General features: G+C 49.5%; 7 protein-coding genes across 7 annotated transcripts; 2 read left to right on the top strand and 5 right to left on the bottom strand.

The window, feature by feature from the left end:
* Positions 1 to 228: 228 nt before the first annotated feature.
* On the bottom strand, positions 229 to 2,989 carry L228DRAFT_117642 (WD40 repeat-like protein). The gene is made up of 3 exons (XM_018328963.1): positions 1,957 to 2,989; positions 1,544 to 1,898; positions 229 to 1,481 (listed from the first exon to the last, which is right to left on the bottom strand). The coding sequence occupies exons 1-3, from the start codon at positions 2,750 to 2,752 to the stop codon at positions 506 to 508; spliced, it is 2,127 nt and encodes a 708-aa protein (XP_018189063.1). The 5' UTR covers positions 2,753 to 2,989; the 3' UTR covers positions 229 to 505.
* A 1,351-nt stretch (positions 2,990 to 4,340) lies between these two features.
* L228DRAFT_267505 (putative SNARE complex subunit) lies at positions 4,341 to 5,694 on the bottom strand (the record flags this gene model as incomplete). The annotated part of the gene is made up of 2 exons (XM_018334995.1): positions 4,341 to 4,392; positions 4,532 to 5,694. 2 exons carry the CDS (start codon positions 5,692 to 5,694, stop codon positions 4,341 to 4,343), a joined length of 1,215 nt encoding a protein of 404 aa, XP_018189062.1.
* Positions 5,695 to 6,484: 790 nt separating this feature from the next.
* L228DRAFT_267504 (hypothetical protein) lies at positions 6,485 to 7,099 on the bottom strand (the record flags this gene model as incomplete). Its single annotated transcript, XM_018334994.1, has 2 exons — positions 6,485 to 6,697; positions 6,773 to 7,099. The coding sequence occupies 2 exons, from the start codon at positions 7,097 to 7,099 to the stop codon at positions 6,485 to 6,487; spliced, it is 540 nt and encodes a 179-aa protein (XP_018189061.1).
* A 1,772-nt stretch (positions 7,100 to 8,871) lies between these two features.
* Positions 8,872 to 11,136, top strand: L228DRAFT_117529 (putative acetyl-CoA hydrolase Ach1). Its single transcript, XM_018328962.1, has 5 exons — positions 8,872 to 9,130; positions 9,283 to 9,523; positions 9,628 to 9,765; positions 9,830 to 10,654; positions 10,804 to 11,136. The coding sequence occupies exons 1-5, from the start codon at positions 8,988 to 8,990 to the stop codon at positions 11,029 to 11,031; spliced, it is 1,575 nt and encodes a 524-aa protein (XP_018189060.1). The 5' UTR covers positions 8,872 to 8,987; the 3' UTR covers positions 11,032 to 11,136.
* Positions 11,137 to 11,553: 417 nt separating this feature from the next.
* L228DRAFT_246272 (ribosome biogenesis protein BMS1) lies at positions 11,554 to 15,599 on the bottom strand. The gene is made up of 5 exons (XM_018332375.1): positions 15,450 to 15,599; positions 15,312 to 15,385; positions 15,163 to 15,252; positions 12,094 to 15,093; positions 11,554 to 12,022 (listed from the first exon to the last, which is right to left on the bottom strand). The coding sequence occupies exons 1-5, from the start codon at positions 15,517 to 15,519 to the stop codon at positions 11,624 to 11,626; spliced, it is 3,633 nt and encodes a 1,210-aa protein (XP_018189059.1). The 5' UTR covers positions 15,520 to 15,599; the 3' UTR covers positions 11,554 to 11,623.
* Positions 15,600 to 15,806: 207 nt separating this feature from the next.
* L228DRAFT_282225 (hypothetical protein) lies at positions 15,807 to 16,838 on the top strand. Its single transcript, XM_018335972.1, has 4 exons — positions 15,807 to 15,993; positions 16,187 to 16,227; positions 16,315 to 16,383; positions 16,487 to 16,838. The coding sequence occupies exons 1-4, from the start codon at positions 15,979 to 15,981 to the stop codon at positions 16,572 to 16,574; spliced, it is 213 nt and encodes a 70-aa protein (XP_018189058.1). The 5' UTR covers positions 15,807 to 15,978; the 3' UTR covers positions 16,575 to 16,838.
* A 323-nt stretch (positions 16,839 to 17,161) lies between these two features.
* Positions 17,162 to 22,708, bottom strand: L228DRAFT_252944 (glycosyltransferase family 2 protein; the record flags this gene model as incomplete). The annotated part of the gene is made up of 4 exons (XM_018333717.1): positions 17,162 to 17,259; positions 17,333 to 18,606; positions 18,702 to 22,379; positions 22,452 to 22,708. The coding sequence occupies 4 exons, from the start codon at positions 22,706 to 22,708 to the stop codon at positions 17,162 to 17,164; spliced, it is 5,307 nt and encodes a 1,768-aa protein (XP_018189057.1).
* Between the last annotated feature and the right edge of the window lie 231 nt (positions 22,709 to 22,939).

Below are 22,939 nucleotides of genomic sequence, written 5' to 3'. Positions count from 1 at the left end.
ACCAGCTAAAATTTACAATAACGTGAGGCTTTCATGCGGGGAAAGCTTTGTACGCTGACACATTCTTGTTCACTGTGCACTTCAGAAACTTCTCTAAAAGAAAGACTTTCATTCCATGCATATCGTAACCTTCATTGACGCCGCCCTTCTAATAAAAAAAATGGTGCAAAATTCTTCCAGGATGTCAGAGCAGTATCCTAAAAACAATGAAAATCTAAATGTGGATGCTCTATTAAAACAACTTTGGTTTCAAGATTAGAATCAGGAAAGAAGGAGAAGAAGAAAGGTGTAGATGACTGGAATGCATGCACTCCTATAATGAAACGTCTGCCCTCATCTCAAGTAGACTTTTCGTCCTCAACGCCATCCAAAGATAATACACTCGTAAAAGAGTTGGTGAAGAAGTAAATGAAGTCAAAGAAACAAAGTCTATGTGACGATGGATCATGGGGGGAAAATATAGTCAAGAGAAATAATTGTAAACAGTGGGCGGCTGTCCAGCAGCTCAGCCCTCGAGCATGTGGATATCATCCAGCTGATATCCAAAATCAAGTATTAGTGCACGACCATCTTGACTCGTGCTCACCACGCGGCGATAGTCGGACTTGGCGCAAAGCATCCAACTCGTCGTCCATCCAGGAAACGACACAATCAGTTCACCCGTGTCATAATCAAACACTCTGATGCTCATGTCGTAGCTCCCGGTGACGACCCGGCGATTGGCATTATCGAGATGCAGTGATCGCACCAGGCCGGTGTGTCCTCGCATCGTAGTAACAAGCTCACCGCTGTTGACGTCAAACTTGTAGATGACTTGATCATTGCCGCCAGCAAGCAGGTATCGCGAATCTTCGCTAAACTCGACGCATGCCAATCCACGCTCCAAACTCCGGAATTCTTTGATGCAGAGACCCGAGTCAAGGTTCCATAGTTTGGCATAACAATCTCCACTGGCACTGGCAACGAGGTTCCCGCGAAGCTGAACTGCATTGACAGGACCCCGATGACCAAGTAATCGCTTGAGCAGCTTGCCAGTGTGACGGTCCCACACACAGATTGTGCTGTCCTTGGAACAGCTGACAATGTATCGCTCGTCAAAACACACATCTAAAACGCCAGCCGTATGCTGTTGGAGACGTCGAATTGGCTTGTAGTCGTTTTGAATATCCCACACAATGCAAGTGGAATCGGAGGAGCCCGTAACGAGAATCCGATCATCAAATTGTAGACAGAGAATTGAAGCCTTGTGGTAATCGCTCGGGGTTGTGCGCACAGGGTTTACGTTGAAGAAAGCTTGGATTGATTGCGAGGAATTGTCGTCACCCCGCGTTTTCACGGTCAAGGGGCCGGGCTGAAGAGGCGACGGCGGTGCGTCAACGGCGGCTGACGGGACAGGTGCGCCAATGACCTTGGTACACTCAAAAGTGTGGATGTCCCAGACACGAAGCGTTTGGTCTCGCGAACCTGTGATAATTTTGTCCCTGCGATAGAAAGGTTAGAAATGGGAGTCTAGTTCCGTGCGAAGGGGTTGATCGAAACGTACTCATCAAACTGTACACAGTATAAGCTGTCGGTGTGACCATTCAGATATATGGCCGCGGCGGTGCCGCTCTGCCAACGTGTCTCCAACGCCCGGCGGACCTTGAACATGCGCTTCCAATCCTGATCCGGAACCACTTTGCCAATGCCCTCACCGCCAAAGCGACGATGGATCGAATTAAGTGTTTGATCTGCGGGCCTGCGCCTATACTCTCGGTGGAATACTTCTCTCCAAACGTGATGCGACCTTGCCGCTCGGCGCCACGCGTAGGAAACACGTTCAGCCCGTGCCAGGGAGCAAACATCCAGATATGATAAGATATGTGCCGATATCTCGGTGGGGAAATGAGCGAGGAGATCTAAAACGACGAAAATTAGTCATTGTCAATCGTTGAGACGAAAGTGCAACATAATCACCTTTGCGCGGTATTTCTGGACTTGGCTCCAGCAAATCATCCAGCGGGGACCGAAGATCGACACCAATGCCACTCTCCGAATCTCGTGTGAACATTGCCTCGTCCTGAAGGTACTCAGATTTGAGGAGAGCCACGCGGCCAAAGTTAAGTAATTCGTTCTGCGCAGCAGCGGCAGCTCGGGCAGCGGCTCCTCGCGAAGGATCGTAAGGAAGCTTGGGCGGCTCTGACCCATTTCCCGGAACCGGCGACGAATCTTGATTGACCAACGTTGAGGAGATAGACAGCGAGCTTCCCTCAAGGGTAGTGTCGAGTGACGGGCTAGCCAGAGACTTGCGTTGATGATGAGAGACGCTGCCAGCACGCTGTAACCTACCCGACCCTTTCGAATACGTCGTGTCATTCGATTCTGCGTCCTGAGGGGGATTATGACCAGTCAAAGGCAGATGGCGAGTTCTGACAGAGAGGGACGTTCGGCGAACAGCAGAGCGAAAGCTGCTGGCAAAGGAACTCAAAGTCGACGAACTCCTCCTTCGCGGCCGAGGGCCACTCAGGCAAACATTCCCAGATTCTTGGGTACCATCACCCCCATTGGGAGTTTGAGTCCCCTGAGAGCACATCCGAGACCAGGCGTTTCCAACAGCTGAATCGGCCAGCTCAGGCCAGGCGGCCAAATCGGAGGAAGCAGGCCTTGGTGGTGCATCGTGGCCGCTAACGGAGGATGACTTGGGCCTTCTGATGGATTTGAAGGACCATCGACGGCGCGTAGATCCTTCAGCAAAGTTTTCGTGAGAGGCCATACTGAGTTGCTTCGCTTTCCAATTCCAGTTTCACACCAGCGCTGATATTATGTGTCTACTCTCGTGAGGCGTAAATTGTGTGTCAGTTATGGTGCTCTAAGAAGCCATCCGTTGGTGAGACGGTTCAGCAGTGGCCGAATCACGTCTCAAAAATGTCTCTCTGTCGCGTTGTATGTGAAAGTCGAGGTCGCGCAGAAGAAAAAAACCCGGTGTAAAGAATCACGTCGACTCAAAGTCGGGCTCAGAAAGGGATGACGAAATGAAAGACGGCCGATAAGAATGCTCCTTTTCCTAATCCCACGGAAGCAAAAGAAGGGAAAAGGATCCCCTGGTTCCTTAAAGAAAATGGTTGACCAAGAAGAAAAAGGTGAGGGAGAAATTAACAATTATCGGTCTCAGACCGTAACAAGAAAGGGAAATTATTGGGATGATAAGCTGAAAGGACTCTAGACATTCGAGGGGCTGGAGAAGCTGAATGATGATTGGTCGACACGAATTACGAGTGGCTGAAAGGAGAAATTTCAACTCTATTGCCACTCCTCGGGGGCTAAACCCCTTTAGGCCGTTCCTCTTCCCCGGATCTCGGCGGGATTTTCTTAGCCATTTTCCCCAGAAAAGGAAGAACCAGGAGACGAGGAAAAGAATCTTCCCTGGCTCTCAGGGGTATCGGCGTCATGCCCTAAACTCTATTCCTTCGCAACAAATGAAAAGGTGATAAAAATTCTTTAGGGCTTTCTGTCGCTTTTGCGCGGGCCGATTCCTCACCTTTTTCTGCAGCCCGCTGGTCATCCCCGGGTCACTACGACGCAGTAAGTAAGCCGCCACTACCTCAATCTACGTCACTGTGTATCTCTGCCCAGTAATGAAACCCTTGAGTTCTTCAAGAAATCGAAGAGTAAAAATTGTCTTCATTAGGCCACTGATCAGCAAACCGAAGAAATCATTGAACGTGGATGCACTCAAATGATAAGACGTACCTACTGATTCGCAAACGGCCCACTTCTAGCTAGGAGTATTTGGCTCTATCGATGCATGAAACACCATAGTAACAGTAATGGTTCTGAATCTTAAATAGCAGTTGTATGACAAGTTCATTGGAAGGAGCGACACGAGCAAATGGTGAACGTCGTTCCAGACCCTAAGTAGGCAAACCGGTAATATGCTGTGTTGATAGACGATGTTCCCACAGCTAGGTTGGTTCGATCAACGTCAATCCTATATCATTAGCACATCCATTGACGAGCCTCGACACGTTCGAAAGTTGAACACGAAAAGACATGGAGAGCGCCAGAGATTCGAAAGGGCTTCAATCTGCCCCAACCATAATCATAAGTGTACCGCGCGGAAATAGAAAATATATGCTATGAATGATGGGCTTTGAACTGCTCACTAGCTACGATTTGCGGATGAGAAAACGAAATTGAAACAGGCCATATGTAAACAAACGAGAAGATGCCAGAAGGAAGATGGAATATCTCATTCATGAAAGGGAATAACTAGCCAATCCAACGCCATCGCTAGATGTCAAGAATGCTAAAAGAAAACCCCCCAGAAAGTAGGGAATAGATCGAGTATGTTCACGCATTGTTCATCGAATCTTATTAACGCGCTTCTTAGCAATATCAATCTTTCCTTGCAACCTGTAAAATAGAGATATTAGCTTTCATCCCTTTCCAAGAAGCGGCCTGTGAGGTACAACACTCTGTGATACAGTTGAAGCATAGGATATGATGATTGATGAGAAACAAATGCAACGGGGAAAATGAATCGCCAACAAACCTCGTAACGTCTTCATCAGTCTGCTGAAGCAGCTCATTCTGCAGGACTAATTCCTCGTTAATCGCACCACCCATTTCTCTGAGTCTTCTCACCACCGAGCCCAACTGCTCAACATCCTCGTCCTGCTCACGCATCATTTGCTGCTGAAGCTGTAAAACTCCAACATTATCCAGTTCTCTGGTTCGCTCAGTCTCCCGAGGACCACCGAGTACTCTGCGGCTGACTCCGCTGACACCCCCACCTCCCCCATTGCCATTAGTTGAAGCTACTGAAGGGGCGTCGGCGAACAGGCCAGCCTTATCCTGCGCCGTTGCGGCTGCGGCACCAGCCTGCGTACCTCCAACGACCGACGTCTTCGATGACGATGTAGCAAGGGCGTTTAATAGTTTCTCTAAACCCTCCTTCTCTTTGCGCGCAGAGGCAATTAGATCGCGGCGTCGACGGAGTTCGCCCTCACCGAGCGTGGCGTTGTCCCTTGCCCAGTTCCCAGAATTGCTGCTACCGCCGCTATTCAGAGTGTTGGTCGCTTCGGCGATGGTCCTCAAGGCGCGGTCTAGAGCACCGATCGTGGCTCCGGCAAGGACTAAACACCGTTTCGCTTGCGCGCTGGCTTCATGCTGCCCTTGTGCAGTAGTCGCGGCATCTCTCCGTGAAAGGTGGAATCGAGCATCATGTAGACATGTTTTGAGTTCTCGATGAGCATCGAGCCACAAAGCCGGATCTGTAATAGGCGGTGCATCGCCAACACCTGCAACATTTGAATGTGCGACATTACCGATACTCCCGTTTCGGCTGTTGCTGCCGCTGTTGCTTCCAGGGAGGTTCAGAAAGCTTCGCCAGGCCGAAGTATTTCGCCATCGACTATCTGAGTCAGGAGAGTTGATACTTTGTAGATAGTTTTCGAGACCACGCCGTCTTTCTTCTGTCAGAGCCGGGTTATTGGTTGTGCTGCTGAACCATGATTTACCCGGAAGCGCCGTGGGAGGAGCAGACCCGGCTTGAGAGATGAGAGCGTCATGTAGCTTCGTAAAATCTGAGTAGCGCTTTTGTAGTGTGAACGAGCGGAGGGGAAGGCGGCAGTGGATGTTATAGATCGTATATGGCTTCGAGGTTGCGGATGTCTGGGTATCGGGAATAGTCAGATCGATGACTGAAGCAGCCATATTGATGTTGTTGCCCTCAGATTCGAACGGAGACAGTAACTTCTAGTGTCAAAGGAAAACTATATGACTGATCAAGAAATTTCGAGCGAGATCATAATTTGGTTGCTTTGATGCTTGCTGTGGGAAGAGATAACATGCATGAACCAAGCAGGGACCCTGCAGGCATGGCGGTGAGCGTGTCCGCATCAAGCCCTTTCCGTTACAGGAAAGTCTTTCTTCAATGACGACAGACTCTGATATCAGTCGCATGTGGCCACCCCAAGTAAACAAAGATTCACATTCAAGCCCACCTGTCGTGGCGATGTACAATATTACCTAGCAACAATTTACAATTAAAAATAAAATTAATCATTCAAAAAACAAAAAAAATGAATTTAGCAATTCAACTAGTGCTCTTTCAATGACTACCAATCGCAACATCACCACTCTTCGTATACTCAACAACCCTCTGTCACCAATCTGGAGTACCAGGAACAATTACACATATCTTAGTGCCAACGCTCAAAGTCTGAAATTTGCACAAACGCTCACGGAAGTCTGGGCAGTATATGTCTCACTAATTTACATCAACTTTGGAAAGTGAAGTCTGCTTTGTCGATAAGAGAATAATGCTTTAGACGTCAAACAATAGCCTTGAGTGCTTCAGGAATTTAAACAGAGCATTAATCGAACCATGGGTGTCTACTGCGAAGCCTTCAGCCTCTGCCTATTTCCCAGTCTCCTTCCTCATTCCACTCCAAAGGTCCACGGTGTGCTGGAAAATTTATGAGTTGGTGTCAAGACGGAGGATTTATCTTGTCTTTCCCTGCAACCGGTTGGCAATATCGCTGACATAGCTATTAGTAGCGCCCTTTCCGTCGCTCAAATTGCCTTCGTTAATTGAGCCCGAATTATATAGGCGAAGTGCCTTATAGATACAGTCGGCAGTGTCCTTGTCTCCTTCTTGCTTCAAATTTCCCTTGTAATGCTCGGTCCCTGCCATGACCATTGATGTAATTTGAGGCTTTTATTTCAACGGCGTTTGGATCAGTAAAATTGAAATTACCATGTAACATTTGTTCGGAGTTCTGAGGCCTACCTGAGTCAAATTATGTTGCCCCGGGAATCCCAGACTTTCCATACACTGCATCAGCCCAGCAGTGCCGTGGTGGTCTTGATTGGTAGTGGTTCCGACACCAACATTGCCGGTACTTTCTTGCATGATGATGCAGAAAATGATTCGTTCTTCAACGCCGTGCTTTTTTGCTGCTTCATTAACGGCGTTCCAGATGCGGCCGACATCGTTTGCGCTGTCACCGGTTTGGAGCATCTCGGGCTTGTTAATGTTGAAGATTTCCTCAAAGTGCTTCCAGGTGTGCTTTGGAGGGAAATTGGAAGCTGGACCGGAGTAGCTAGTAAAAGGCATTGTGATATTGTTCCAATTATATCGTATAGAGGTAATTCAAAGGATGAAAACCACTTTTATTTGATGTCTAGTTTGAGTGCCCGACAAAATTTCTGAACGGACAAAACAACAGTATTTATACTGCCATGTTCTATCAATGTCCGCCTTCCAGAAGCAATGCGGCTCATCCTGATGCTGCGGCAAGCCGCAACACTTGCCAATGAGAGACATATGGAACATGATTATTGAAGAAACGAGGATCTTGGAAAAGGTAGAAGCTGAATCAAGCTGAAGAATGCCAAGACGTTGGCATACGATAGCCAACGTGAGCTGGAATCCATTTTGATCTGGGAAATTCGAGCTCCCATAATTGGCAAGAATAGCATGCGGACAGCCTTGTGTTCATATGGGCTGACCATGTACAACACAACTAGAATCAAGCGTCAGCCAAAGATGAAACGAAAGCTGGCTTTGCTCCAAATTTCACGCTTGAGAAAAGGGGCAGACAGGGCTTATAGCGTGGGGTCGACACACTGCCCAATGGCAACCTTGTATGTTGACATATCTGAAGATTGCCCAGCTTGTCACAGCCGCGATTTTTCAGCCTTGGCACGTGAGAAACGTGCCGACAGCACAAGTACCACAGAGCATTACTGCCTCAGAGTGTGCTTGGTCATTGAAGTCGGATGTGCATTGACAACTTTGGCAACAGATGCTTGTCATAATAACATGAACATAGCCCAAGCGATACGGCCCCCATAAGCGCGCTGACGAATGGTCAGCAACCGGGCTTCTCGAGATCCGAACTCATCAATTTCTCCAACGGATGACGGGCTCACCATTAATAGCCGAACCTTTTGGGTCATTGGGTCAAATCGTTGGTAATGCAAATCCTTCATAAAAACGCCCTGATGCTTTAGGATAAGTGTAATTAGCCTGGTCAAATGTCTCCGTGTCCCGTGTATTGATGACTGTTTCAAGCGGAAGTGCGACTGGTGGTCATGTGCAAGACTACACACTTGTAATACATTCCTTAATGAGAGTTATGATAAAGGAGACGCGTCCCGCGGAGGCTTATTTCATGGTTCTATCGGTCATATTGGTTGGCGAAGCTCTTAGCAAATTTACTGCGGAACATATCATCTCTGACGATTACCAAACAAATAAATAAATAAAAAGATAAAAAATGAAAATGAAAATGAAATAAAATAAAATAAAATAAAATAAAATCAAAATCAAAATGAGGAATTACTAAAGCATAGAAGATATAGAGTGGCTTTTTAATCTAATCTTTTCGGATTCAATCTCTTTGTGGGGACTATTCAATCCGAGACTCCTGTGGAGGAGGTTTATATATGTTGATGATAGTGGCAAGGCGCAGAACCTCCCCTTGGGAGACAGTACATAACTCCTGAAGCTCCACTTTGATTAGAGTGCTGGTGAAGACAATTCTAAAACGTTTTCAGCGTAGCCGTGTGTGGGGTTTCCCGTCGATGGTGGCATTCGGTTGGAGTCGTGACTGTCTCATTGGACAATCCAGGCTTCCCTTCCGATCGTCCGAAGAGCAACTAAAGGTCAGGATGCCATCATCAACCGAACTCCCCGAATCTTCTCCGAGCAATTTGTCAAAACAAGCAATTCAATTCGTATCTTCCAAGCAATTGCATGGGGAATGATGCCCCGACTAGCTGCTAAATAATCAGACCCTTTCTGATTGCCCAATTGCTATATATCTCTCCCGACGTAAGTCCCTTGTCGAGCACCTCTTTCTCTACGGTATTTCATTCAACCCGTCGTTCCCTCCTCCCCTCCTCTCCGCTTCCTCTCTTCCCTCTCTCTCTCCTGTCGTCATTCTCCCCTCTCCACTCTACCTTTCCATCTCTTGTGAATCCTTTCTCCTCCCGACAAGATGTCAGTTTCAGCGCTTCTCAAAAGCCGCGTGCGGCGACCTTCAATGCTGAGCAAGCTCGCAAAGGCTGAGGAGCTCATTGATCTGTTCCCGAATGGTGCTTACGTCGGCTGGTCCGGCTTCACTGGCGTCGGGTATCCCAAGTACGTAGTAAAGTTGTCCAATGGAATGTTGCATCAATTGGCACGATTGACACTTCTCGTCATTGCGGCTGTAACCCGAAATTTCCACATCTCAGACTGGCTCCAGCGCCCAGCTATGGTGACGCTATATGCTTGCTAACATTTGGATTCAGAAAAGTCCCAACTGCATTGGCAGATCATGTCGAGAAGAACAACCTTCAAGGACAGCTGAAATATGCTTTATTTGTCGGTGCCTCAGCTGGCGCCGAGACGGAAAACCGATGGGCCAACCTGAATATGATTGAGCGGCGCAGTCCGCACCAAGTTGGCAAAGCCATTGCCAGTGGCATCAACAATGATCGGATTCGGTTCTTTGACAAGCACCTTAGCATGTTTCCGACCGATTTAGTCTACGTATGTGCTCAATGCCACGCCAAAACAGCCGAATCATGCCCGTCATTTTATTTGGCCAATGTCATAGCTGCTATTTCAGAGTATAGCTGACAATAAAATTGCAGGGCTGGTACACAAAAGACAAGCCAAACAACAAGCTAGATGTGGTAATTGTCGAGGCCACCGCAATCACTGAAGATGGCGGCATTATTCCTGGAGCGTCCGTGGGCGCATCACCCGAACTGATCCAAATGGCCGACAAGGTGTGTTTTCCCATTCCCCCCATCTTCTCCTTTGCTTTGCTCTAATCAAGTCGATAATGGTTAGATTATCATTGAAGTCAACACGCAAATGCCCTCCTTTGAAGGCCTTCACGACATCACTTTGACCGACCTACCCCCTCGTCGCAAGCCATACCTGATCATGGCGCCAGAGGACCGCATCGGCACGCCTCATATCCCCGTGGACCCCGAGAAAGTCGTTGCCATTGTGGAATCCAATTCACCAGATCAGACACAGCCCGTGACACCCGAAGATGAAGCGTCGAAAGCGATTGCCTCCAACCTGATTGAATTCCTCCAACACGAGGTTGACCACGGACGTCTGCCGAAGAGCCTCCTTCCTATCCAATCCGGCATCGGTAACATTGCCAACGCCGTGGTTGGAGGACTTGCGCACGGCAAGCAGTTCCACAATCTCAAAGTCTGGACCGAAGTGCTCCAGGATTCGTTCCTCGACCTGTTCGACAGCGGTCACTTGGACTTTGCAACGGCAACCTCGATCCGGTTGTCCCCCGACGGCTTCAAGCGATTCTACGACAACTGGGAACGCTACGCAGGCAAGCTCTTGCTGCGCTCGCAGCAGGTCTCTAACAACCCCGAAATCATCAAGCGCCTTGGTGTCATTGGCATGAACACTCCCGTCGAGGTGGACATGTATGCCCACGCCAACAGCACCTGCGTCATGGGCTCGCGGATGCTGAACGGCATTGGCGGTTCCGCAGATTTCCTCCGTAGCTCGAAATACAGCATCATGCATACCCCCAGTGTGCGGCCGACTAAGACGGATCCCACAGGCGTCAGCTGTATCGTGCCCATGTGCACTCATGTAGACCAGACAGAGCACGACTTGGACGTCATTGTGACTGAGCAGGTATATCTCTTCTCCGGCCCTGGAACCTCCCTGAAATCCTCTTCTTTGTTTCCCCTCCCCCAAGGGGAACACCTAGCATGATATGTCCCGGATAACTACACAAATCTTCTATCTATTCAAAAATATAATAGCTAACACACGCGCATCAGGGTCTCGCCGACGTCCGCGGCCTTTCGCCCCGCGAGCGCGCTCGTGTCATTATCAAGAAATGCGCTCACCCCGACTACCAGCCCATTCTGACCGACTATCTCGACCGCGCCGAGCACTACTGTCTCAAGAAGGGATGGGGCCACGAGCCGCATCTCTTGTGGCAATCTTTCAAGATGCATCAAAACCTGGATCAAAAGGGAACCATGAAGATTGACAGCTGGGAGTAAACACGTTCTGTCCACAGTCCTTGAAAAAAGATTTCTATCTTTGAAAGCTTAAAAGGTTGTCGAATAAACGTACCTTACCTTATATTTAGTCGCATTTTTTTTTTCCGTTTACCCCCTTTTTCCCTCTCCTAGTTACGGGGGAGCATTTGTAACGCGATGGGTAAACAATCGGAGTTTTGATACAGAAAGTTATAAAAGATTTTAGTGTCATGGCCAACAGAACACAAGAGTTTATAAACATTAATATACTACCTATATATCATCTGAAGTCTGTGAAGTCGGTTTCAGCAGTACAATGCACGCACGCAATGACAATGCTTATATACATTATCCAGACACTCCCATTCAATGCCTATAATTTCAGGAGCAGACAAAGTAAGACAGAAACTTTTAAGCGCAAGTGAAATCACAAAAAGATGAAAAATGCGCCGGTGATTCTTTTCCCATACAAAAAGCAAGGACCCTATGCAGCAATGGACAGACGGATTCGTCAAACGAAAACGAGGAACGGAAACAGAAGAGAAAAAAAAAATACAAAAAAAAAAACAAAAAAAAAACGCCAATAGTGCTACTCGCTTTTTCCGGCACCGCCTCACTTTCTCCTCTTTCCACCACCGCCGCCGCCACCATCCTCTCCACCAGCCTGATGGCGTCTCTTTTTGCCTTCTTTGCGCCAGTAATCGTCTCGTTCACGCTTTTCGCGCTCGCCGCGCTTTTCCTCATTCTCTGCGACCTTTTTGCGGTATACCTTTCTGCGCTCCTCCTGCGCGGCATGGCGCTTGGCAATCTTGTCGTTGCGCAGGGTCATGAGTTTCTGCATGAGGTCGCGGGCGCGTTTCTCTTCGCCGCCGAGCACGACGGCGCGTTTCTGGAGGTAGGTGTCTTTCTTCTGGGGCGCCATTTGGGCGATTTGCGACTTGAATGGCAAGTCGGCGGCGAGTTGGCGAGGGACGCGGAGCGGGTTGAAGTGGCGGGCTTGACGCTCGATGGGCTGGAATTTAAGTTAGCACTTAGCGCTTGGAGCAAAGAAATAAAAACAAAAGAAGGAAGGGGAAAACGTACTCTATACGCCGAGTTCTTCTCCAAGGGCGTCTCGATGCCTTCATCACGACGGACCTGGCCAGTCAAGCGCATGCCTTTCCATCCTTCGCCGTCATCCTTTTGGTCGCGGGACGAGACGGCGGTGTCGAGGAGGTTCGTGACGGGGTTATAGAAGCGGTGCGGACGCACGGGGTACCAGGCGCGGAGGAAGACAATGTCGCTCATGAGAATCTTGTCTTCAAAAGTCGCGCGGAAGTTACCCTCTGGTTTGCTGAGGGCGCGCTTGATCTGGCCTCGCACGCCGGAGACTGTGCGGATGCTTGCGCCTTCGAATTTGGCGATTTCAAGTGCGGTACTAAACATGTCTTTGATGAAGGCGGTGTTGCGGTAGATCTTGTACGGGTGACCGGTGAGTTTGAGTTTCTTGACGATTTCCGTGTTCTCGTCGACGCTTAGGACGACACCTGTAGCGGCAATGCGGAATCCGGGATTTTTATTCGAGAAGGACTGCACGCATGTGAAACCCGTGTTGGGGGCGATCAGAGGACCGTAAAAGGTTCCAAAACAATGCATGTGCTCTGGAGTATACTTGAGCATGCGGTTGCGCGTGCGCGAGTCGGAGATGCTGTAGATGGGGAGAGTTTGGAAGCGGCGCCATCCCAGAGAGAAGATCAACGGGTCGCCGCTCTTGAGAATCTTCTTGTGCCATCGGTGCCGCTTGATGCGGATCTGGACGAAGCCAAATCGGTCTTCGGTCGGGGTCAGGCCGCCAATGATGAGAGGTATGCGCGGGTTGAAGTTGTTGGAGAATTCGCAGGGGACTTGCTCGAGCACGATCCGCGCATATGTGCCTGCTCGGTAACCTTCGGCGCGAACGCGAGAGTGGGGGTCGAGTTGCTCGAATTCGGCGCGGTTCACGTCCAGCTGTTTTTGGATTTTGGCCTTTTGCGCGTCGTACCATTCGTCTTCGCCGAACTCGTCGCCATCGCCACCACCGCGTCGCTCGTCCGCCTTGTCGTTGGCAAAGCCCTCGCGGTCTTCTTCTTCAAAGCGCAGCCGGAGCTCCTCTTTGCGCCGAGCATTGCGCTCTCGTTCAGCTTCAAGGGACTCGGCTTCGCCGCCCGTGGGGGAACCCTCGGACGCATCGTCACCATCGTCTTCATTTGGAGTTGTTTTGTGGACTTCGCCGGTTTCCAGATCTTCGAATTCTCCATCACCCTCATCGTCGTCCTCGTCACTCAGTCCGGAGAAACCTTCACCGTCTTCGTCCTCATCCTCGTCATCCTCGTAATCGCTTCCACCCCGCGCACGCTTTTCTTTGAGCAAGTCGGCTGAAGCAAAGCGCCGGCGCAATGCCTCAATGTTCTCCGCGTTGCTCCATTTCTCTTGAAGTGCGTCGTAGTCGTACTTGGGCACGGCGCGGTCCTCGAGCGACTCGCCCTCGCCAGAGTTGTCTGCCTTCTTGAAGAAGTCGTCATCGTCTTCGTCTTGCGAAGCGTCCTCGTCCTCGTCAGCGTCGGCACCGCTCCATCGACGGAGCACTTCGGCCGGTGTGAGCGAGTCGTCATACATCATGCGCACAAGGTCTGTGGTGCGGAACCGAGGTTTGGTGCGATGAAGTTTCTTTGCATTCTCAGCGAGGTTCTCCTTCCAGCGGAGGTCACCCGTATCTTCTTCATCTTCCTCATCATCATAGTCTTCCTCATCGTCAAGCTCTTGATCCTCGATGGAAGATACTGAACCGAGATCTGAATCACTGTCCGCGAATGCAACCTCATTCTCATCGCCATTTGTGTCTTCCTCCGCATCAGAGCGGAAGCTGCGCCCTAATCGGCCAGATGGAACGCCTTCACTCTCAATGTATCCGTTGTCGTCTTCATATTCATCCTCGTTGCCGCCACTCACGAATCCTTCATCCTCGTCTTCTTCATCTTCATCGAAATCATCCATATTCTCATCACCCTCATCCCGCGCCGCAAGCCGGGCAGTTCGTTGCTTTTTACGCCCAGTGTCGTCTTCCTCGGCAACTTCGGCTTTGCTCATGGATTGACCATTGCCGAACAATCGAATCCCAGTGTCGGCTTCTCCAAGCAATTTCCTCTCTCCCTGTAGATCCACAACCATTTGCTCTCCAAAGCCTCGGTTGCCTTCGTCTTCCTCGGCATCCTTCTCAAAGTTGGAAGTTTTGACGTCAATGTAAACCGCGTCCTTGTCTACAAGTACACCACCGACGTCTGACATGGGTGCAAAAAGAAGCTTCTGCTTCTCTCCCAATTTGCGTCTGCCACCCTTGCCAGTGGCCTTTGCGACTGCCTGATCCATAAACGGCGTGGGGCAGGGGTCCGGCAGCGCTTCAATCGACCCAACACTCAGGTCGCCAACACCGGGAACATGCACCCTCGCGCCCTGAGCCGGGAAATTTGTTCCTCGCAAGTATCCGTAGAGCGCAATTGTTCTGTCACATTTCGGGTTCTCCTCCATGGCGGTGGGCGGCGTGACGTCCAGGAAGCGGTCTGCGAGACAGTAAGGATGTGAGTTTCGCCAAATGAGTGGTCGAGGATTCTTCATGACGGAGATGAACCGGGATAAGTTGTGAATTTCTCGATCGGGATATCGTCCGTTGATGACACCAGAAAGGTAAAAGAGCTTAGCGCCCTGGTAAAGTTCGCTCCAGAAACGATGCTTGAGGCGCTTCTTCGCAGCGGCCAGAGTGCTCTGCTTCTTGAACAAGTCGAGATGCGTCAAGATACCAAACACATTACCCGGCATACCACTTGACGATAGCACGTTGAGAAACTCCATAGTCTCCATTTCAAATCCAAAGTTGCCATCAATCATGAGAAGAACAATGTCGCAAATCTTGGAGATGTCAATCATGGCAGCGAGCGAGTCGGCAGGGCATTCTATGAATGTCAATCGTCGCCGCTTCGAAGTCACAACGGTGAGCGGGCCGGTGGGTGTCGAGAGGGTGTGCTTCGTGTAGCGCTTGATCAGAGACTTGATCAACGTAGACTTGCCAACCTATAGCAAATCAAATTAGCATTTTCAATTGAAGCGTTTCGAAATAGCTTTGCAATGGAATATTATTACCCCCGATGGTCCGACAACAGCAACGACAATGGGTGGTGCCTCCTCCGGGAGACGGTCCACGAGCGGGACGTGAAGCTTCTTCTCTTTGACCTGTGCCGTGTCAGTATTTTATAATCCCTTTTTCATCCTTCATATAATGCTAATCATACATCATGAGATCGAGCAGCCTGCTTCTGTAGCTTTCCGGGGTTGGCATAGGCAAAGGCCTTTGGGTTTTGTTGCCCTTCGCAAGTTAGCCACGCCCGCATATTTTCCGGAAGTGTATTGCAACTCGGGTCTATTCTTACCAGACTGTTGAGGCTGCTTCTTGTCCTTGGATTTGGACTTGCGATGAGGACGATTCGCCTGGTCCTCCATGATTGCGGGTGGAGCAGCGCTTCTGCTTCTTCTTCCCCTTGAGCGGCGTTGTTCACCTATACAGGTCTCGTGCACAGCGAAACTTTCCTACGGGAAGATTTTTGGGAAACAAGTGAGATCGGCATAAACATATTCCGGGCCGAGTTACTAACTGTTTTGGATGAAAGAATATGTACTAGCATCTATAGAGTTAGATCAAATCTCAAACCGACTAGTCCGTATTGGGGATTAGGTGCTGGACACCAAAGTTGTGTCATCGAGGGGCTGATGATGGTGACGACGCTTATCACTTATCAACCTGTCTGCCTTGGCAATTACTCCCCCCAACACCTAATTCTGCCGTATTTAACCCCTCTCACGCAGCATCGTTTTCACAAATAAACAACTGTCAATATTCTATTCAAATCTCTCAAAAACTCAAAGTACAAGTTTTTATATCTTTTCAGAAACCAAGTCAAAATGCCTAACGTGAACGTGAGCAAGAGCCATCTCCTCCTTGTCATCCCCGCCTTTCCTCTCCATCTTCAGCTCGAGATTACTCTCTGTTTGATCTGCGCCCCACATCCCTGCTCCATATGTTTCGTGCTATTCAAAGTCTAAAATCATATGCTCTGCGTTTCTTCTCGAAATTACTTCAAAAATACTGACCTAGATATTTCCATGATAGGTGACTCTCAAAGAGAACGCCAGCCCCGAGGAACTTGCCAAGTAAGTCATGTCCTTTTGACCCCATCTTTCAGGCCGTAAGTTTCGGACGAATGCCCAAATCGATAACTAACAACATCCACTTTACAGCGCCAAGAAAGTTGTCCAGGAACAAGGCGGCGAAATCATCAATGAATTCAAACTGATCAAGGGATTCACGTAAGTCTATTTTTGTCGTGTGACCTCTCATAGCACTTGCCCCCAGTCCTAAATTCCTATATAAATTGACCCAGGAAAATCTAACAAATGTGGAAATAAATAGCGCCAGCTTCCCCGCTGACAAAGTCTCTATTCTGGAATCCAACGAACACATTCATGTCGAGCCAGACGCGGAGGTTAAGACTCAGTAAATTCGTGGCTTCAGGCGTCGGATTACCAGATCCTGGACTCGTGCGAAGCATGGCTTAAGAAGAAGGGGAATTGCCAACATTTCATCTCTTTATGAAGTTACGCTATTGCATGGATACCCATCTAGCTCCCCCAATCGCATATATACTATGTCATGAATCAATGATTATAAATGCTTCAATATATTATACTAGTGCCAATTATTGACTGAAGGAGCCTTGGTTTGAAACCACAACCCAAATGCCTGCATTAATACCTTTTGTCGGAGAAAGGAAAATATAGATAATTGAATGCTATTTCAATACCATTTTGCACAATATAATAAAGTGTCTTTCTCCCATCCACAATACAACAGCAGATACGCAGGGGCCTAATTTTAAATAAATTAAATGGTATGCTTGTAAGAATTGGTGAAAACGTGCTTGTGGTGTAGTAAAGAGTCAGAAACGCCGTATTAATGCTCGCAGAAAGGAACTGGATGGTAAAATGGTCAAGGATTCAAGCAAGAAGAAGGAGTCCATAGTGTGCAACGGAATATATACCCTTTCAAAGAATGGGGTCACGGCTAAACATTAAATCCAAGGTACAATCACATATTTGCAAGCTCCGTATCAATTTGTCGATCGAGGAACGCGCGACGATCGGCACTGAGTTCAGTTTGCAATCTTTGCTCAACAAGAGCTCGAACTGCAAGGGGGAAAATAAACGTCAGCTAAATCACAATCGGATAACTGTTACCATGAGATGATTATTAACTCACCCTGTTTCTTTGTGACGGTATCGAGATCCACCTCTGCCAAGCAAGCGCGGACTGCATCAGCAATAGCAAAATCGTCTGGGCCGTTGCGAGCATTCTGAAAACCAAAGGTGCTCGTTGGTCTACTCTGGAAACCAAGCGGACTGCGACTCGGTCCTGGCGGCGGGGTGGACTGGAAACCAGCCAACTGATCGGTGCTGCGGATGCGGGGCGAAAGCTGGCCATGGCCATAAGGGTTATCTTGATACGCATCGCTCATATTGCCCATGGACATGAGACGCTGGTTCTGACCCAATTGATTATCACCGCCAAGGCGGGAAAAGTTGGAATAACTCGACTGCCGATGAGCCGCAAAGGGCGCAGGTGACGGAGGTGCCATGTACGCCGGGTTGTGATTGGGAAAGCCTGTGAGAATGGTGGATGCAGGCTTGACGGAAGAGTACATGGACTGCATGTCATCCATTTCATAGGCATTGTCATCATAGCTACCGTACGGGCCCTTCTCGTACACAGGAGCCATCACGTTGCGTCTGCCAGGCAGATTGTTGGCAGTGGCGTAGTCGTCCCAGCGTTGAAGTGGAATGCTACGAGGATCAAACTTCTCCTCTTCGACGGCGACGATTTGCTTGTTGCCCTTTTCTCCTATGACGATACGTGTACTACCCCACGAGAAGTCGTCTTGCTTCCAGAACGAGTAGAGCGGAAGAACGACTGAATAGATGGGGAAAGCAAGCATGTAGATAAGCATCCACCCAACGTGCTGCCACTGTCGCTTAATTATGAAGATGATTGCTTGTAGACCATAGACACCAGCAATCATAATGATTGTGATGACGGGAAACGCTCCCGTATGTGTACCAAGCCGGTAAAAGAGGAAGATCAGGTAACCGCAAGTGGAAGGAAGGATGATAGTACCAAAGAGATCCAAAAAGACAACGAAGCGCATACTGAAACAGCAGAAGCCACATAGATCTTTTAGGAAGACCAATTCAGCCAGGTTGTGAATAGTCGAATTGATCCAACGACGTCTTTGCGAGAGCAGCACACCCCAGGCATCTGGGGCAGCTGTCGCGGCATGAGCTCCTGGAACAAATTTAAAAGACATTTGCGGAAAGTACTTTGTCATCAACGTCGTCAGATATCGGTCTTCACCTAGAGATAACAAATTCTTTTTGTGCAGCGTGTCAACATTATTGTCGCTGTAATCTTCAATGACTTTGTCTGAGATGATGAGTGGTCGTCCTTTGTCAGCTGTACGGATGCGGTACATGCAGAAACTATAACACATGGTTAGTTTTATTTCAGCTCATTTTCACTGCACCGAAAAAAAAGCAAAAAAAAAAAAAAGAAAAAGATCTTGAAGTAGACTTACCATCCAGGTAAACAAGTGACACTTCCAAACAAGCTTTCAAACGATTTTGCCAAATGATGCGAGATGAAGTATTCGTATACTTGAATCATGGTCGTCCAGCTTTGCTCTTCATTTTGCAAACTCGTTTCACCGCAAATTCCGGCAATCTTATTATCGTTGGCACAGGCAGCGACTAGCCGATTGAGCGAGTCTTCCTTTAAACTCGTGTCAGCATCGACCATGAGCAAGTACTCGTACAACTCTGGATCCACGCCAATGATGTTGTTGATCTGATGAAACATTTCCAACTCGAGCGGAGACATTGGTGAACGATGATGGACGCGGTTTAGGAAGCTCATCAACAAAATTTGAGAGTCTCGTTTGCCACGGTTACCGGGTTTGGACTTGTTCTGTTCCGATTCTTTGCCGACCTTGACCACCACCATATAAGGAACGACATTGCCTTCGCATTCGTAGAGACCTGAATAGACCTTTCCATAGTTGAGTTGATCGCTACCTTGACCGACGGACTTGAACGGCAGCGCTGGCGGGTCGATCTTGGGATCAACACCCAGAATGTCAAGGACAATCTTTGGAGTTGGTCTATCGTTGCCGCCACCAACAATCATACCATCACAAATGACGCAAATGAGCTTCCTCTTGTTATCATATTGCAAGGCTGTCAGAGAATCCAGACCCTTTCGCAACTCATCCTCGCCTTCCGTGTATGCTGGCACTTGACAGATGACGAATTTGTCCTGGGGAGCCGGCCGTTTCTTGGAGCCGAGCTGCAAAGCAGCCAAGAATTTGACCACAATGACGGAACACATAATGGCGGCAAATCCAACAAGAATCCAGCCGTTGACCTGACATCTCGCAGAGTTTCTAAAATCTGGTTTGCCGGCGTAAAAGGCGTTGTTGAGGCATCGAAGATTTTCTCTGCTAGCAGTATCATTTAAGCTATTCGCCCACTGGTCCGAAATATCAGTGCCAGGATTGTTCGAGACCATGGTCTCGACTTGTGGATCAAGAAAACTATATGACGCGAGATTGTCCATCATTTTCTTGGTGTAGAAGTAATTGGTCAAGTCGTAAATATTACCGTTCAGAATGAACCACATGTGGTTATTATTTTGGCCGTCATTGTAAACCTTCTTCTTTTCCACAACCAATTCGCCCTTGTAGTAGTCGGTGATCCTTGGAATAAACTTGTACTTGTACCAAGTCATATCGTGGAGAGCCGTCTTCGGATTCGGTTGCTGATAAGGTCCCGAACTGTGCTTGGCGTTCGGATACAAGATGGTGTTGTTCGGCTGGAGCACGATGCTGGTATCTGTGACAAGATTTGGACACGCCACGGTCAGAGGAGGAGGGAAATAGTCATCCATATTCATGCCTTTGAAGGGGTCCATATTGTCCTTGGTAGTCTCGATAGCGGTATCACTGTGCTGCAACTTCCAGAATTTGGAGATGTCGTAGACTTTTCCATGGATGCTCACGTAAAAGTCGTTATCTCCCGTGTGGGTTGATACCTCCTTTGCATTCCACACCTTGTCGTAAGTCGGGCACAGCAGCCTTCCAAACTCGATAATCCAAAATAGCACGACGCCGTTGAAAAAGAGGATGATGTACATCAGCACGAGCTTTTCTCGCCATGCCATACGCACATCCGGCCGCTTCATCCGACCGATAAAGCGCAAAGCAAATGAAGGGATGAAAAAAGTGCAAGCCCAAACCGCTGCCACCCAGATCCTTCTTCCTGTGGAGATTGGCTGTGAGGTAACAACCTTGGATTCTGCGAGCTCGGGATCGAGCTCTCCCGTGTATTCACCAACCACGGGATTATAGTATCGATCGTCATTCCGTGGGTCATCACCCTTTTTTCCAAGACCATAGTCGCCACCGGTCACCGTATTGACTGTGCGGGCCAAAGTGGGAGCGATGGAGCGAGCGGCACCGGCGGGTGGTTGCTGGAGGAGATTGTCTCGACTTCCCTCTGGCGTCAAGTTGGTGCCAAAGAAGCCGCTGCCGTTCAAACCAGGGCCAGTGGTAGAGTAGCCACTTTCAAGACCACCGGCACCTACCATGCCACCGAGCATGCCGCCAAGCGCCGGAATAGACGGACGAGACATCATTGCTTCGGCCTGCTTGAGGTCGAGCATCGTCTCGGCCTCCCACCACGGGCCTTCATGAATCCAGACCCGCTCGTGGCCAATGACCACCTCACCGTTACTCCATCCGCGCTCCAAGACCCAGCTTTCCACACCGTCCTTGCCCTCTTTGCAACCAAGAGGGGCATATCGACTGTGAAATTCGTCAAAGTCAAAGTCGGCCGTAAAATCGAGGGCTCTACTGCGCCGATTCACCCATTCTGGCAGCCGCCAAGCACGGAGCTGCCTAGAGACCGTTCCTGCTGACCACGCCGAATTGGGTGCCGACAACCTGGCCAGATCCGAAGGGAGTTCATCCGTCGGGTGAAGCGCCAATTGATACCACGCTCGGCTCACGCTTATGGTGTGGGCAACGTCGACACGGTCTCGTTGGGTGACATTGAGACCTTGATCGCCTGCAGCAAAAAGAGCCGTCTTCAAAAAGCTATCCGCATCGGCTTCGTGGCCCACTCTTTCCAGCACCGTTTCTCGTCGGTCACGCTCCTGCGACCGTTCTCGTCGAGCCGGGCCGTCGTTGAGGCCTAAATCTGCCTCTGCATCGGCCAGCGCGCCGCGCATCTCGCGTACGACAGACGATCCCGGGGCGTCCACTTCGATGCCGTCCTCTCTCATTTCGGCATTGATGCCTGCCGAATCGTCAAAGACACTTCGAAGCGCAATGGCCTTGCCTAACCTTTCGTCAGGGACATCAAGGACGGTGATGCAGACAGTATCGCCATTCTCGTCGTCAGTGCGAGGCGTTCCCCTGCCTACACCATCGGTTTCGCTATCGGAACTGGATTCGGCGTCGTCCATTTCCCGAATCTTGTCCGCGATGGCCTTGTTGGCCCTGGAGATGACCCAGTCGACCAGAGACTCGTACAGCCCGCTGATAAGGACGGCACGATCATCGGTGCTACAGCGTGTCATCAGGACCTCGGCATCGATGCCAAGCAAGCCGCTTACGTCCTCGCACACATCCTCAAGCACGTCTTCGTCGACCAAGAAGCCCAGCGTATCGCCGAGTTTGAGAAGGGCAGCCAGAACCGAGAGAACTTGTCGTAATTCTGCCCCTTTGATGCCAATCTGTCGTAGCCCAGAGCGGAAATCGTCGGCCGAGGCAGCGTCATCTGCGGTCGGAAGATACTGAGGCGGATTGTAGGTGCCCGATCTATTCAGAAGCGCATATTCGGAGGGGTGCTTTAGATTGAGGAATTCTTTCTCGGCCTGGGTCGAGACTGAAGCAAGTAGATAGTAGAAGACATCGAAGGCGCGGTGACCGGGTTCCGACGGAACATTAAGCAGACCGTTGTTGGTGTCTATGCCCGACTTGGACAATGCCAAAGAAGCGGCGGTGAGCGTGCCAGATAAGCTGATCGAGAACTTGACGGCGAGCGTTGAATGTCGTGGCGTTGAGGGATTGTAAGGTGTTACGCTATGTATAAAGGGTCGAAGGACCGCGAGAGCAGTGTATAAGATTGGAGGCGTCTCGAAGGGGAGCGAGGAGATGAACGGGGCTAGGAGAGATGGAGTTGCTCGATGAAGAGACCTGCACGTAATTGAATCAATGTTTGCTCTCTATGCCAGCTTTGCTGCTCTTCCAGAGCCGTGATAGACTTACGCCAATACCACACAACCGTCTTCTGCCCGTCTTCTTGCGTGTTCCCATGCTCGCTTTGCAAGGTCGCCGTCAACAATACCTCCAGGATTTCCTGCCGCGTCTGTTCTTGCGGCATGCAACCAAGTATTCACGACAGCGCTCGAGCTAGCATCGAGGGGGTAGGGTTGAGAGGAAGAGTAAATGGTGTGAATGGCATTCAAGACGGTAGATGTCGAGACTTGAGCGGCATACTGTCCGGCTGCTCGAGGGTTCGCCATCGCTGATGAGCCATTTGAAGGCGCCGCCGCATGCGAAGAAGGATTGCTCATATTTTCAATGGGCTAATCAGCTCGAACGACGAGTCTTCTGTTGTTATGTGTACGCTGCCGTCAGCAAGTCGGGCAAGCCAGTGCTTCCCGGACCGCGTTAATGGGACGGCAGAGAGAAAGCCACACGTAGTTCAGTCCAGCGTTGTAGAGTAGCCCTTGCACGTGGGTAGAATGTTTTCC

The sequence above is a fragment of the Xylona heveae genome, assembly GCF_001619985.1.
Source record: "Xylona heveae TC161 unplaced genomic scaffold L228scaffold_4, whole genome shotgun sequence".
Taxonomy (NCBI): domain Eukaryota; kingdom Fungi; phylum Ascomycota; class Xylonomycetes; order Xylonales; family Xylonaceae; genus Xylona; species Xylona heveae.
Note: the sequence above shows the minus strand (reverse complement) of the source record. Positions and strands in the feature narration are given on the sequence as shown.